Genomic DNA, 15,974 nt, shown 5'->3' on the forward strand with positions numbered 1-15,974 from the left:
ATACTTAAACTCAATCTTAAGAGCTGAGATTAATAAAATTTAAAGTTAAAATATATATTTTTTTGTTAATTTTTCTTTTCTTTCTATTTTTTTGCTCTTTAAATTTTTTCTCTTTCTTTCTCTAAATTTTTAAACAAAGATTAAGTGATTGCAGGTGCTCCAACAAGTGGTAGTGACGCTATTGTGGTGCCAACCATGAGAGTTTGAGTGAATAACTAGGATGGTGATGCATCGAGTCTATGATGATTGGTAAGCTTGGGCACTTGGTGGCTAATATATGTATATGCTTTTACGAGAAAGAAAAAGAGAAAGATGAACCAAGAAAAAGACAAGTAAACCATACAATAAAAACATAATTTTGTATGTAAAATATAAGTGTAATGAATAAGAAAACGAAGGACTATAAAAATTAATAAACTAATATTTAATTTCTCTAAAATGGTTTTTTATTTTCCTTTTTTATCAAATTAATTAATGGTCTATACTATTTTTAATTCTATTTAAATTTATTGCTGTTAATTCAATTATTTTAAATAATATTTTTGCCTGATTTGTAAACTATTAACTATTAGAGTTTAATTAAAATATACCAATGGTATAAATAATTTTTATATTTTTATTTAATATAAATGATTGATTTTGTAATAATTATTTAAATAGTTTAATTTATAATAATTTTTAATCAATTAATAATGGGAAAAATGTTATACTTATAATAGTATATTAAAATTAAACTTATGAATAATATATAATTTAATTATTGTTCATTAATATTATATAATAAAAATGGATTTTTTATCCCAATAATATACTTTTAAAAACTAATTTCCACAATATTTAGTATTCATTTAATATTTTAATAAATAAATATCAGAGGTGAAAAATTAGATACTAGGATCCTATAAGATGGTTTGTTGACTTCTTTTCGTTTTTCTTCATTATTGACTGTTATATATCATTTAGGTACGTATATAGCGTCAAGAAAATTTAGAAAATAAATAATAGGCTTAAAGTAAAAAAATATATATTAAATAATAGACACATAAACTCAAAATATTTGGTGCCCGCATTAAAAAAATTTACAACAAACTAACTAAAAGAATATTCAAAATAACTAATAATTCAATTAACGATAAGAAATTAAAATAAAGTAAGAGTGCGATAATAATAATAATAATAATAATAATAATAAAAGTAATCTTTAGATGTAGTTTGACTAAGAAAGAAATGAAGAGGGGTATTTCAAAGAATTTAACGAAAACTTGGATTATATTCTGGACCTTTCAATGAGACCAAGAAAAAAGGTTGAAGAAAAATGGAGGGAGAAACACGTATGAGCACGACGAGAACATGCGATTGAGGAAGAAAACGAGGCTCCATTTCCCCTTCAACGCAAAAATGGAATAGTGGGTTCCACCATGGATGTAAAAGTTTGCACTTTTCCACATAAGCTCAAAGATATTTCTTTACGTGGATTGAAGCCTGTAGATATTTTTGGCTTTGAAGAGCCTATAACCCATCATTGTATTATAGATTTCACAGTTTTTTGTCCTCACCAAAACCAAGGCCTTTCTTCAATTCACTACAGCTATGGAATCCTCAGCAACTCTAGCACTGTCTCAGATTCCCTGTGTCTACCCTTCTACACCCACAAGCTACAAGGCTTATCCTTTTTGGCCTTGCAAGCAAAGGAGCTCACAACCAACACGCTTACACTGCAACAAGATGTTTGTACCTGGTTTGGATTACTACTTTTGTCCCTCTTCCTCTTTGTGGTGGATTGTATTTACCCTACTATGTATTATTTCACTTTATGCAAATTTGTCAGTAAAATGTTTCTTGCTATGTTGTACTGGATTCCAGGATTCGGAGAAGCATCACCAGAAGCAAAGGGTGCTAAAAACCTCCACAATTTCTTCACCTATGTTGCTGTTAAGATTGTTGCTGCGCAACTTGAGGTTCTTTTTCCTTCTGTTTTTTCCACTCCTGCTTATTGGCTTTCTTAGTATTTGTTTTAGTTATATATATATATATATTGTTTCTAATTACTGGCTGCTGTTGAAACCACAGAACTCTGAATTAACTAGCTAATGGCTTTTACCGACTAATATTAGATACTTTGTCCTGTTATTTATCTGAACTCTCATAATATTTTGGAGCAACAGTTCATATTGAACATTGTTCTCATTTTTAACCGTAAAAATGCATACAATTTTATAGTATATACCAGCAAGTTTAGTCTTTGCATACTTCAAACTTTTTAGTAATTAAAAACTTTGAATACCTTTTTAATTAATATATGTAACCAATTAAACAAAAATTATTTTCAACATTCTCCTTGAAGCTTTCTAATTAACACTTTTTATTATTGAATGAAATTTCATGTAGATCCTATTAATATTTTTATTTTCTGTTGATAAGTCAAAATGTATTAAGGGAATTTAAGAAATACTCTAACTATTTACAGATGGTTCATAATCTTAAAAACTCCCGAACACCTTGATTTATACAATCTATAAGGTGAATAAACACAAACACTTGTTATACTTTCACCGAAAAGAATGTTAGATATTTTTTAATATATGATTTATATATATTATTATTTATTACAATGTATTAGATTATTTATAATATTTTACTTTTATGAACATTATTATAATGTGTAAATGTCAAAAGTTTTCTTTCTCCTTTATGATGGGTCAAATTAAAAAAAAAAAGTTAATATTTATCGCTTTCTATAAAAGAGTACAACATCAATATGTCAAAGATTAAAAGATTCATTTTTAAATATAATTCCTTTCTAGAGCTTTCAAGACAATTAAATAACATTATGTCATAAAAGAAAAACATTAAGAATACATTTTTTTAATACATTTAGTTATCGAATAAAATGTTTTAAAAGTTATAAAAATATGAAGAAAAAAGTATTAAATTAAGAATAAAAAAAGCAAAAATAAGGAATTTTTAATAAACTTGTGTTTATAAAATGTGTTTTTAGTCTTTATCTGTAATAAAATTACCAAGTCCATTTTCTTTGCTTCCGTTTGAAACTAATGGTATTGATCTTGCGAATTGGAGGAAGATGCTAAGTAAACTCCGGACCCAAGAAAATATATGGGACCAAAATTGATAAGCATACATGGGCATACTGAAGAAATAAGTTCCAGATGCTCTCTTGATGGTGATTGGAGCAAAACACACTCAAGTTGTGTTGTTAAGAATATATTCCTCTAAGCATATTTGCTTTTGATGGGATTTCACCAAGGAGTTAAGTTTTTCCATAATTTCGGTAAAAATGACAGATCCTATAATAGAAAGAGTTCTTATGAGAATTGAACACTACTTTTGCAACCAAATGAAAGTATATTCAAAGGAGTGCATCCCTAATCAAATGACCAAATCATGTTTTCTATATCTTTCAACAAATAATCAATCGAAGCACACCCAATAACTTGGATTACAATTCTTCTTCCTATAGAAATTTTTCCTTCTCCACTTTTTGGTCATCTTCATTAATCTTGTTCTCATTTTCCCGAGTTTGAAAAATATGAGTTTTTGTCTAGAGCAAGTGAATAAAGCCTAAGAAATGGGCTTTGCCTCCGATCCATACACCATTCCAAAAGTTAACCAAGTTGCCATCATCTATTGTGTTCATCAGACCATCAAAAAATTAGGCAGGGGTTAATCCATTAGATTCCCCCACCTTACACGTATCCTTCCACCAACTTGATGGATTTGTAGAACTCCCCCTGCTCTTGAGATCGAATGAGTTATGGATGGACTATCCATGTTTAGAGCTTAGAACTTTATACGAATACGCATATCTTTTATTAAGTAGTCTCCATCTTCACTTCCCCAATATGCTAGCATTGAACTATTTGAGGATTTTTATCCAAGACCACCTTCATATTTTGTCCTACATGTCTCTTCCCATCTAACTCAAGTTATCTTTCATTGCAACCCTATAAAAGTTTCCTTTGCATTTGAGTGATTGTGTTCAAGACCTTTTTAGGCATTTTAAGAAAAGACAAACAATAAGTTGAAAGGGTACTTAACACTAAATTGATTATGACAATGCAACCTTCTAGGGACAAAATTTTTTCCTTCCTAAAGGAAATTCTCCGCTTTAAAGAGTCAGCAACAAACTACCATATATTAATTCTTCCTTGGGTGGCATTTACCGGGAGCCTAAATAATGATAAAAAGGAATGCTCCAGATCTTATAGTTCAAAAATTTTGAGGCAAAATGCTAGCCAGAATTCATCTTCAACATCAATACTAATTAGATTACGCTTACCAAAACATTTTCAAACCAAACACATTGAAAATTCCCCCCTATATACTTTAGACACCACAAAGTGGAAATATTTGCTTCTCTAATTAATATTGACATTAACCTGTTGAAAATGTGAAACTTCAACTCCGTCCTATAACTAAATGATTTAAACATCCTTTGAGCTATATTACAGTACCCGTCAAGCTACTCGAATCTTGACCAATATCAAAAAGAGGAATGGAGCTAAAGAATCTCCTTGCATGAGACCCCTAGATATTATGCTTCTTTACAAAGGCTCCTATTAACGAGAACCAAAAAGTTTCCTAAGAAAATAAAGGCTTTATCCAGGATCATTCATGGTGATTACAATTCTAAGTTGTAAGCATTTTCGAAATCCATCTTGATAGTGTTTGGTTGGAAGGAAATAAAAATTAAAAGAACATTTTTTATAACCTTTATATCTAGGAATGGATCCTATGGGAAAGTAAGGTGGTCAACATTCCTTCGTTCCCATTATTTTCTCTCCTCGGTGAGATTTAGAGAAGGAAAATATTTTATAATATTAGGATTATACTGACTAAATCACCTTACATTTTTTCTCTCCTCCCTTCCATATATATATATATATATATAGGATATGATAGCAAATTACTCATTTTTTTCCTCCCCTCCTTCATACTAAATAATGCATAAGGAATAGACACCTCATTTCGTTCTTTTTAGTTGGACCTATATATATATATATATATATATATATAGAGGATATGATAGCAAATTACTCATTTTTTTCCTCCCCTCCTTCATACTAAATAATGCATAAGGAATAGACACCTCATTTCGTTCTTTTTAGTTGGACCTACCACCCCATTACTGAGCACCACCCAGTTTTGAATTTTTTTTATTTGAGAGAAAGGATGACTGATGTAGAGTTGTAACCCGAAGATACTCTCTTTAAACAAGAGTACTCTTTTATGGTGTGTACTTTTCGACTCAATTTAATTGATGCAAAACTAAAACTATAACAAAATTTAAGATGATCCCAAATAACTAAAAAATAAATAAAAATTAAGATAATCCTAAATTTAAAGCCTAATTAAAAATAAAATAATTTTATATATATCACTAATTGGTTATTTATAACTCCTTTTAACTTTCTTGCAAAGAATTTTGATATTATTCAAACAAGCACCTATCAGAGAAATCAAACAATGGTCACTTTTTTTAGGGTTATCTGGTTTTGGGTACCAAAGCCAAGAAATAGGAACAAAAACTTATAGGTAAGTTTGCCTAAAATTAATTTTTTTAAACATAGCCTCAAATCTCCTGTTACCAAAACGATCATTTAATGATATTAAGTTAAAATCGTCAACTCTAGAACTTTTATTGCCATCCCAAGTACGAATTATATCTTCAATTCCTTCCAAGACAAAGGGTGGAAGCAAACTATCCCTTTCTTCAATAAAAATTAGAAAGCATTTGAAAGGAAATTTCATCGAGAAAATGTTTTTAAAATACAAGATAATAAGTGTATTATTAACATTTTTCTCAGAAAAAGTATTGCTCCTGGAATTTTGATGTGTTAATAAAAAAAAAAAAGTAATACAATATCCAATATTTCGCCAATTTTTGGACTTAATAAACCGAACTTAATAGAGCTAGGCATAAAAACACATATACCTCCCATACTTGCACACTTCTTTAGTTTTTTAAGTCAATTATCAATGTGCATATCCAAGGCTAAAAAATAATGTGTTTCGCTTTAATTTGATGCACTATTGTTCAACTTAATTTAGGTTGTCTGTATAAAATATTTCTTTTTCTAAATTAAATGTCCTGATAAAAAGTTTGACGAGATCGTTTAACGATCTGTTGTTAAATTCATTAAATTATACGCAAGGAAACGTCTGTGAATAGCAATATAACAATGTATTAAAATTAAACTCATTTTTTTATTAATTAATGCTCTGTTTTACTCTAATAATATCATCTGTCAATAATTATTTCCCTGAGCAGAGCTATAATCGTGAGGCATATGAAGAGCTAATGGAATTCTTGGGTAGAAACTCGTTGAATGATGGTGACAAGTTCTGCGCCAGTATGTTAAGAGAATCATCAAGACATAAGAACTTAGGTAACGACAGCTATCAAGCTACCTAATCCTTAATCGGTATCTAATGTCTAACTTACAATAATTATTTTTTTGTGGTGAATGAACGAACGAAATCTTGCAAACTGCTATGTGGCTTTGGCGTGTACATGAATAGCCCTACGCATAATGGAGGTAAGTAGATTACTTATTATTTGTTTTTCAATCACCCGCTGACCAAGTTCAGATTAAGTACTACGATGGATTATTGTAGGTGAGATCAGCATACTGCAAAAATGATTTTGAATGGGACAACTTGAAGCGCCTAGCTTTGAAGGTTTGTAACTCAATCACGTTTTCTTGATCCTACTGAAATCAATTCAACTTCCCGTATAATAAATGGGATTGTTTGTGGCTTTATGTATTGTAGATGGTCACTGAATCTAACACGAGGCTTATGAGGGATTATGTCTTGGAAACCACTCCCGTTGAAACCGAGAAGTGAATATTGATTGCCCTTTTATTCCCTCTGATCGAACAGAAGCTTGGGCACAATGTACCTAATACTTATACGTACTGGAGAGAACTCGTCTACATGGTTTTCGATCTATTCTAACTCCAGTATTAGTAATGTTTGGACTAATTTGTAATACAAATTGATAATCAATAGAATATATAGTTAAACCCTCCCTGACTTATTGGGATACTTGGAGAACCTGAATTGCCTGCTACCTACAAATAAGACCATTTCAAGCGTGTATTAAACATCTTATTCCCAGACAAATACTGATGCTGTTTTTAAGGCCTGATTCGGAAGACAGCTTTGACCGATTCAAGTGTAATTAATTTTCCTATCATCTGAAATTGAAAACACTGGTCCAAGGATGAAACAAGCAATAAATATTACCTCCAACCCTTAATGTTCGAGGAATGATTTCCTCTGTGACAGTTTACACTTCATGAACTCCAAATGACACGATTGAATTTCGGAAAGTAGCCCACTCTTCACTAAGAGATAGGGTTTGTTGTCAGTATAGTAAGTTAGTAACGACATATATTACATTACACTGTATAGCTTGAGGTTTACCGAGCATGATCTATTCCTTATAGCTGTTCTTCTACGTACCTCTGGTGCAAGAGTAGCCCTCCATCATCTTACGACCAAATAAAGTAGGGCAATTAAGCAAGCTGTTTTCTATCATATTTCACCAAATAAATGGATTAGAGACGCAATGAGCTGCCTCATATTTAGACTTAAATGCATTTGTCCCATTGTTTTAATAAAACCTTCCATCATACTTCAACCAAGTAGACTTCACGATTACTTGTCACTCTATGGCCACAAATGACAGCAAATAGATTAGGGAAACAAGAAAGGTAAAGGTTAGTAATAATAAGGTTGTCTGCTGCCAATGAGCTTTGTTTCCACACTACTTGCACATATGATATTTTTTAAAACAAGTTGAAAATTATCTTCTATCAAATTTGAATTAAGCAGTATCCATTACCTCAACACAGTGATGAAGATCACTTGAGGTATGAATTTCGCCACTGCTGAAGTATGAATGAGCATATTCTTCTATGTGCTCCATCCTGCAATTAGGTCTCATCAGCAACATATACTTCAAATTTGATCAAGGGAAATTTAAAAATGAATTGATCTTTTTCAAATCCAATCATACAAATATTAATAAATATAAGCATCTATAAAAGATGAACTGATCAGTACAGTCATGTTTCTTTTATTAGTAAGATTTCTTCCCCATCTTCACAACCAGAACCAAAGTGGAATAAGAGGAACTTTTTAACTAAGCTAACAAGATTTGTCGGAACAAACAAAAGGGCACACAAAATAAATTGACATCATGAGTATAACCGTGAATATACTTCAATACAAACAAAACAAGATCCAGATTCCAAAGTTTTCAAGAAAACAATTACCTATAGACATAGTTCACCATGATCCCTCCACTTTGAGAAAGACCTTTTTCTGATCGATCTGCCATCCAGTTTATTCTTTCAACCATCTGTTCCATATTGACAAGCAAAAAATTTATTTCTGCCAATTTACTCAAGTTACAACTGCAGGTTATTTGTGGTTAGGACATAGATTTACTACATGAAAACACCCAGTTTTGTCATATAAATTATAGAGAAATACATGCCAAGATCATAATCCACACAATGTCTTCAGTGAAAAAATCATCCAAGATATAAAAGCATGTAAGAGTTTGATGTACTATAATGAAACTACTTGTTTCAGGAACAAAATACCATTGCCAATAACAGAGAAGTTTATTAGCACAGTATGGTCGCAAGACTTACAGCTCCATTTTGCAAGTGAAAATTTGCAACAGAGTCCAAAGCTTTTCCTCTTTTCTTCTCTTGCAGAAGGTATCTGTAATATAAAAAGAATCCTAGAAGTTATCTGATTACTTTTTTCCATGACTTACTAGATCAACGTTTTGAAGAAGTCATTTCTAGCATGGCTTTGTTTAATTTCCCATAATTTGTTTCCAATACCTGGCACATAAACGCATCAAAGGGGGCTTCAATGCTGACAAAAGCTCTGGTGAATGGATCCACTTGTAGGATGTTGAAGTAAGCAAGTTGAACATCACTTCCATTCCATCTTTTCCAGTGACAAGATCCCTGCATCTCATATTGATATTAGTCACATGATAGCGAAACCAAAGACAAATTAGGGAAGAAAATAGAAATTACTATAAACATTATTCGTCATCTCTACTAGCCATGGCATGTAGGGAAAGAAATTTGAGTGCACTACAGCTAAAAATGATTCCTTAAAATGACAACCTACAAAATGGATAAAACCTATAACACTCAAGTAACAGAGTGAACTCATAAATAAGGCATAATTCTTGCATATTTCTACTAAATGGTAGTTCATCCTAAGTTCACCACCTCACAATTTTTATTTTTTTTTGTGGAAGTTGCAGATAATTACATTATACATGTAATCTATTATCAAGAATAACACAATGGTCTCAAGAAACATCCTTCTTCCCTCGTCATTGCCTTTGAAGCCACATAAAATGACTGTAAGAAGCCTATGTTTCAGAAGAATGATACAGAGCATTGATATAGCCAAATAAGGTGCCTATATTGTGTTAAGACTTTGTTTCTGAAAACTAAAACAAACCAATTAAACAGCTAATTACGGTGAATACCAATTCAATTTCTTTTATAAGAATTGGTGAAAGAAGAAAAAAAACAGAGAACCAAATGCCTAACTGATGTGGTTTCTATCGGCGATGTGAAATTGCACCAGTTCATGTTTGTATCACACAGTTCAAAGTCATTTGTGATTCATAACATAATACAAGTCACTTACTTTCCAAATCATATCATATCATATCAAATCATGTGATTCTAACAACTACACATAAAATTTCTAATTTTATTTCAATACATTGGGAACCCAGATCCAATTGGGCTCACCATTAAAGGATAAAAAAAAATATGATAAAAAATGGAGCTATTAGGACGATTTACTTGATGATAATATAAAATTGCCATCTAAGTTACTAGTGACATTGCAAATTAATATCCAAGAATAGCATAACATAAAATATGAAACTAGAACAGTAAGTAGCTTACTTAGGTAAGCTCATAAGTGTTTCTTCTTCTTCAGGTTTAAGTATGTTTTCATAGAAAGTGGAACTGGATCCCTCTGCTTGAGGTTGTGACAAGTTGACTCCTTCAACAAGTGCTGTTTGAGATGCTAACTTGGATATAAGCCACGACATGAATCCAGGGATGGGACTGAGAGTTGCAAAGGTCTAAAACCTTATTGGTCAGTAATATAAGATGTGAGAGGGCACAAGTACAATTTAATATATAAGAAATTGCAGTATAGAAAATATGGCATCAGTAAAGTAATTTTCATAACATTAGTGTCCAATTATTGGGATAAAGCATATTACTTTTAGATTCTACTTTTCTACAATAATGGGAGCAAGATATCAATTTGAGAGTGTTGATATGTAAATATAGTAATTAGACTAGTTGATATGTAAATATAGTAACTAAGAACATAACATCAGGATTACCTATATTAGGTGATATTTTTTAATTAATATAGATTCCTATATACTTATATAAACTCAGACCTTTGGATCAAATGCAATACACACAGAAAAGTTTCAAATATTGAATATCTATGAAGAGAATAGACTTGTTGGGGCAAATTGGCATATGCTAATATACTTTGAAAGGAGGGAAAAAATTTAGAAACTAGGATTTAAAGAATGAAAACATAAACTAGTACTAATATTAATATACTTGGAAAGTCCCCCCATCAAAAGTGAAAAGTAAAAAACATGACCAACACATTTTGTTGAGGAAAATGGCATTCATATCAAATCCAAGCGAAAAAAGTATGAAACTGAGTTGAAAAAGCTGAAGATAGAATGATAAATCTTATGCATTCACAAATTCCATGAAGTAATAAATTTCATTTGGTTCTATTCTTCATATTCAGAAAGCTTACATAATTTGTAAAATACTTACAGAAATATGTAGCATCTCCCTTTTCACCAGTTTTACAACACGTTTTATAAGAAATTTTCCTAAGTTGATCCCTGCTAAGCCAGGCTGCAAAATTTTAAAAATTATACCCAATTAGGAGTAAAACTATCTGGAGCATTAATATTCTTCACGGAGTCAGGAGTGGGAGAAATTGGCAGTAGTGTAAACAGAAAAGCAAACAGATCTAACGTGTAAACATAAATAAAAACTGAACAGAGAAGGAAAAAAGAAAAATTAAGCAAATAATAGCAATAAATTCAAGCTGGATAAAAAAGCCCAAGAATAAACAGTTCACTTTTCACTAAGAATGATCCTACTGAGCCTCACAATGATATAATTACATAATTATCATTTTTTTTATATATAGTCAATTTTCCACTAGCTGCAAATTTATATTACTTTAATGATATATAAATACCTGAGTTGATGATATAGAGTAGAACAATGCACATGTTGCCTCACTTTCAGGTATGGGAGGACTATCCCACAAAACTTCCTGGGAAACAAAGAAATATTGTTTAGACAAGGTTACTGAAAAAGGGTATGTTTCAATTAAGTTAAAGTAAAATTAACCTGTATAGTCTGAGCAACATTCTTCAGTAGCGCAACTTCAATGAAAATTAGGGGTTCACCTGACGAAAAATAAAAGACCAGATAACATAGGTTAACACACTTGAAACTTTAAGAACAGACTTTTTGAAATTAGACAGTAGTTATGTTAATTGCTTGAGTGAGAGCACTCGTCATCCTTGATGTTTATAATATAAACATAAAAGAATAAACACATTTTTGCACTTACAAGAACAATAATAAAGAGGTAAACTATTTCGTATTATTCTAATGTTTCCAATAATACATTAACTCCCATAAATCTTAATTCTGAATAACATATTAATCATTAATCACTATCACTATTTCCAGACCACATATTTGAGCGAAGGTATGTAACTATAACATTGTCAATCACTGAAATTTATTGGGTCACATAGGATCAAAATAATCATGTACAAAGTGTAGAAAAGCAGTAGCACCAAATTTAAATTTTCAAGACACTTGACATGAAAATAGTGAAATGGCATCATACTGCCCATGTAACAGAATCACCTTAAAAGCAACCACTGTTCTCTCAGTATTGCTGTCACTAACTTTCTGAGCTGATGCAGACTCATAATATTGAATAAAGATGTAAACAATCACTACAGTGTAAATTATAAAACTGTAACAAGTAGAGAATTGTCTTTCAGTAACCAAGTGTTGTAGAGAAGAACTGCTGACCAGGAATTGCTGGATGTAAATATCCAAAGCAACGACGGCCAATTCCCAGCCTTCTCTTAAGATCTAGAAGGTTGCTAATAGGGTGCACAGCCTACACAGTTACAGAAGATTATGCATACAATGGAAGACGAGACCAATATTAAATGACACTTCAAGAAATTAAAAGGAGAAAAATACTTCATAAGCAACTATTTTTTCCAGCAAAGAAGCAGGATCATCCCATGTAATCTGGTGAAGCTCTAAGGCAGCAGGACTAAGCCACGTACTAAGTTTCTCTTTTAAATATGAATCCAATGCTCTCAATGATGCAATATTCTCCTCTCTGTGTAATGGAAGAATTCATCATATTCAAAGTTCAAGAAAGCAAAGTTGAACCCTTGTCTTATCTTTCTTTCGTCTTTTTCCCCAGGAATTAAATTATAATTCTGGTCCTTACACCAAACTCATTTTTTACTTCAGTCCTACATGGGAAAAAAAAAACCTACATTTTGGTCCTTATATGAAAAAGGATTACAAATTTGCTCCCACCATTTACTAAAGTTACGAAGGAAGTAGAGTATTATTCATGCAAAGGCCAAAATGAAGTCCAGTATGTTTTCATATGGGGATTAAAATGAAAAAAAAGATATCAAGTATAGCCGCTAAATTTATTGTCATTATAACTTCAATAGACAACAAGGGCTAATTCATTAAATGATTTTTCATGTAAGAACTAAAATGAAAACATAGGAACCAAATTTATAATTAGACCGTTATTTTATTTAAAGGTCCTCATAGCAAAAAGCCCTATGCAGAGGATTGTAGGACAATCAGTATCTGAGTTCTCTAACATAGAACCCACTCAATTTTAAAGAAGCAACGAGGAACTAAGATTTCTTTTATTTGCTCCTGCTGCCATTGTAAGATAAGTAAATTAAATGAAACAGAGCCATAGAAAATTGTTCGAAGTAAAATCATGTGCATCAGCCATAAACTTACGCGAGAATAGATAGGATATCTGCTCGAATAATGGATAAGAACCTCAATCCTCCGGGATGAGTGTTGAGACGCTCAAAGAGAACTTCATAAACTGGCTGGAGGGCATGCCTCAAACTCCGCTCAATCCGATAGAAAGAAGAAAACAAACCATCTTCTTCAGAACCACTCACTTGTGCTTTGTCTGCCAACCCAATCACTTTTCTCAAACCACAGTTTTGAAAGTAATAATGAGAGTAACACACAAGCATGTACACACATAACAAACATTCACCATAAAAATCACTCACCTGCAGGAAGTTCAAGTCCAAGATACTGCTTTATAAGTTCACGAACTTGTGATCTATTTAGATCATACTCTCTAGCAAGGACAAGGAGCAACTTGCGACGGTTTTCACGAGCAAGGCTAAAATAATCCTACATTATTACCAGCTTGTGAAAATGAAATAAGCGATGACAATAATACAGCCAAATTAAGAAAGTTTAATTGCCATAAAATCTAAAATCATATTACCTCCGAGAAGCTATTAAGGACGTCATCTAGAACTTCCGTTTTGTTCATTGAAATTGCAGAGTGCATTGAGGCACGGGCACGCTTGAATTCTCTATGAATAAGTCAAAACAACACAAATGAAATAAGAGATTGAGCCAAAAAAATTGAGCACGCAAACTCAAGTATGAAGTACGTGAAACAACAACAGCAGCAGCAGCAGTAATAATAATAATAAATTAGGAACCTCTCGGTGTCGCCGGAGTCCTTCGGCGCTGAATTTCCTTGTCCTGGCGAGTCGTTTTGGCGGGAATTCTGCTGCTGCATTTGACTCGCCGCGTTCTATTGTACACTCATCACAATCGAAGGAAAAAAGTCAACAATAATCCAATTCAAAGCAGATTCACGCAGACATCAAATCGATTTGCTTGGAAAATAAAATCAAAACAAAGTGTATGAGCCAAATCTACAGTGAAAATCAGGCGAAATTCAAAGAACTGAACTGAATTGAAACTGTGAGAAGATTTCTCACAGTTAGAGGGAGAGGAGAGAGCGAAAGGCTGGTGCGATCGTTGGGCTTCATTCTGGCGCGCATCAAAATGGACAAAGCTTTCTTGTTCATTTTTTTTTCAACTTTTCGTATTTATTCGCCAAACGAGTGTCTGTTCGAAAATCGAAATCAATAACCGGTATAATCAATCCACTTGCCTTCTCCTTTTGGATTGTTTGTTACATCGTATTCTAGTTGACAACCCCTATTATTTTTATTTATTTTCGTTTCCACGTTGCTTGCAATCCACCCAAATACCTGTATTTATTTTGGGTCAACGTCTGATATTACAGACTCTACCTGGTTCTGCACTTGCACATTACCAGGTTCAGACCCAATTCAAGTTTTGGGCCCGGAGGAGACCCTAGTTGTAACCCAATCAACTATTTAACACTCGTCACGCTATTTCATTATTCCTGTTTTGAGACTTCTGAAACTATCGTATGCTTAATTTCCTGTGCAAGTATGTTTCTACGTTTCTTGGTAATAAACAAATCGCTGCAAATGACATTTTTCCGCCTAAAATGGTCAGAGAGATAACGAAGACCGTATATACTAAGAACTTAAAAAACAAATCATGTTTATTTTTTAATATTCAACTATTTGTTGTGTACAATTAATAATTAACATAAACTACACTCATTTTTACATTGTTAATAAATTTATACAAAATAGTTTTTATTATTTTGACCATTAAATTATAATTATTCATATTAATTTTTCTTAAAATTAAATAACTAAAAAATACAATTAAATGATATTTTTTATATAGTCCAAAATTCACTCTTACACTTATAATAGCTGTATATAAAATATCATTTTAATTAGTTACAATTTTAAATTATAAATATATATTACTTTATTATTTATGTCAACATTGAATAACTGTAAAATATAATTAAATGATTTTTCATATAATTCAAAAGGATATATTATATTAATTTTGACATGTATAAATGGGGCATCGAATATTTTAAAATTTATCTAAAATTGTATAAATATAATTTATGTAACAATTTTTTTAATCTAATATTGAGTTTTAAAAAAATTATTTAATAAAAAAATTAAATAATGTAGAGTATGTCAAATCTATATCAATGTATACTTACGAGTAATTGTGTAGTCTAACCTATTTTAATGTTTTGAATAAAATAACTAGTTATCGAGAAAACATTATTATTTTTATAAAAAAATTCTCGAGACACATATTATAAAATAAAATAAATACTCATAATAAAGAGAATGCGTAGAAGTTATCATGTTTTCAAAAATTAAAATTAAAATTTATAATATAAAAGATTAATTACATCTCACATTAGTTTCATGCATTTATTCCTTGATTTCAACGGTTTTATTCCTTTCTAGCAAGGAATCAGGGTCTTTTAACTTTATGTTTCAAACAATTTATTATTATTTTTTAGTTCTTATATACCTATTTTCCACTCTTAGCTAAAATTGATAATTATTGAAAAATAAACATAAATAAAATATTATTTCCTCCACGTCGATCGTCAAGTTCAAATCTAGCTTATTATTAATTAACAATTTTTTTATGAAACCACGCCATGAACGACCGAAAGAGTAAGAATTCAATTGCCAATAAGTTCCAATCAAAGAATACTAGTTCTAAATTAACACGAACCTAAAACTGTGAAGACCTATAAGCGAAAGCATGTATACAAATAGTTAAATCACCACTCATTAGTTATCACATAAATATAAGCCTTAGAGCATAAAAATAATATTGTCACGAGATTATTCAATAACTTTC

The 15,974-nt window shown here is 31.2% G+C and overlaps 2 protein-coding genes across 6 annotated transcripts; one reads left to right on the plus strand and one right to left on the minus strand.

The window, feature by feature from the left end:
• Positions 1-1,506: 1,506 nt before the first annotated feature.
• On the plus strand, positions 1,507-6,916 carry LOC113868223 (chaperonin-like RBCX protein 1, chloroplastic). Its single transcript, XM_027503815.1, has 6 exons — positions 1,507-1,738; positions 1,864-1,958; positions 6,290-6,407; positions 6,541-6,557; positions 6,637-6,699; positions 6,793-6,916. Exons 1-6 carry the CDS (start codon positions 1,591-1,593, stop codon positions 6,865-6,867), a joined length of 516 nt encoding a protein of 171 aa, XP_027359616.1. The 5' UTR covers positions 1,507-1,590; the 3' UTR covers positions 6,868-6,916.
• A 94-nt stretch (positions 6,917-7,010) lies between these two features.
• On the minus strand, positions 7,011-14,440 carry LOC113868187 (malonyl-CoA decarboxylase, mitochondrial). Of its 5 annotated transcripts, XM_027503807.1 has the most exons (16): positions 14,186-14,440; positions 13,901-13,995; positions 13,678-13,768; positions 13,454-13,580; positions 13,167-13,347; positions 12,366-12,510; positions 12,189-12,279; positions 11,487-11,545; positions 11,332-11,409; positions 10,896-10,979; positions 9,984-10,165; positions 8,886-9,014; positions 8,688-8,760; positions 8,304-8,389; positions 7,871-7,955; positions 7,011-7,695 (listed from the first exon to the last, which is right to left on the minus strand). In XM_027503807.1, exons 1-16 carry the CDS (start codon positions 14,273-14,275, stop codon positions 7,684-7,686), a joined length of 1,608 nt encoding a protein of 535 aa, XP_027359608.1. In that variant the 5' UTR covers positions 14,276-14,440; the 3' UTR covers positions 7,011-7,683. The 5 variants fall into 5 exon arrangements, 4 of the variants coding, with proteins under 4 accessions (XP_027359608.1, XP_027359599.1, XP_027359614.1 ...); XM_027503798.1 differs by lacking the exon at positions 7,011-7,695 and having other exon boundaries at positions 7,707-7,955; positions 14,186-14,434; XM_027503813.1 differs by lacking the exon at positions 7,011-7,695 and having other exon boundaries at positions 7,707-7,955; positions 13,167-13,331; positions 13,450-13,580; positions 14,186-14,434.
• Between the last annotated feature and the right edge of the window lie 1,534 nt (positions 14,441-15,974).

Source organism: Abrus precatorius, unplaced genomic scaffold (assembly GCF_003935025.1).
Source record: "Abrus precatorius isolate BTA unplaced genomic scaffold, Abrus_2018 Scaffold10, whole genome shotgun sequence".
NCBI lineage: Eukaryota > Viridiplantae > Streptophyta > Magnoliopsida > Fabales > Fabaceae > Abrus > Abrus precatorius.

Coding starts and splice junctions, on each gene's coding strand:
- LOC113868223 (XM_027503815.1), top strand. CDS start 1,591: ATGGAATCCTCAGCAACTCTAGCACTGTCTCAGATTCCCTGTGTCTAC. Junction 1,739..1,863: donor CAACAAGATGTTTGTACCTG/GTTTGGATTACT, acceptor ACTGGATTCCAG/GATTCGGAGAAGCATCACCA. Junction 6,700..6,792: donor TGAAGCGCCTAGCTTTGAAG/GTTTGTAACTCA, acceptor TATGTATTGTAG/ATGGTCACTGAATCTAACAC.
- LOC113868187 (XM_027503798.1), bottom strand. CDS start 14,275: ATGAACAAGAAAGCTTTGTCCATTTTGATGCGCGCCAGAATGAAGCCC. Junction 10,166..10,895: donor GGGAGATGCTACATATTTCT/GTAAGTATTTTA, acceptor ATAAGGTTTTAG/ACCTTTGCAACTCTCAGTCC. Junction 8,761..8,885: donor TTGATGCGTTTATGTGCCAG/GTATTGGAAACA, acceptor TTTATATTACAG/ATACCTTCTGCAAGAGAAGA.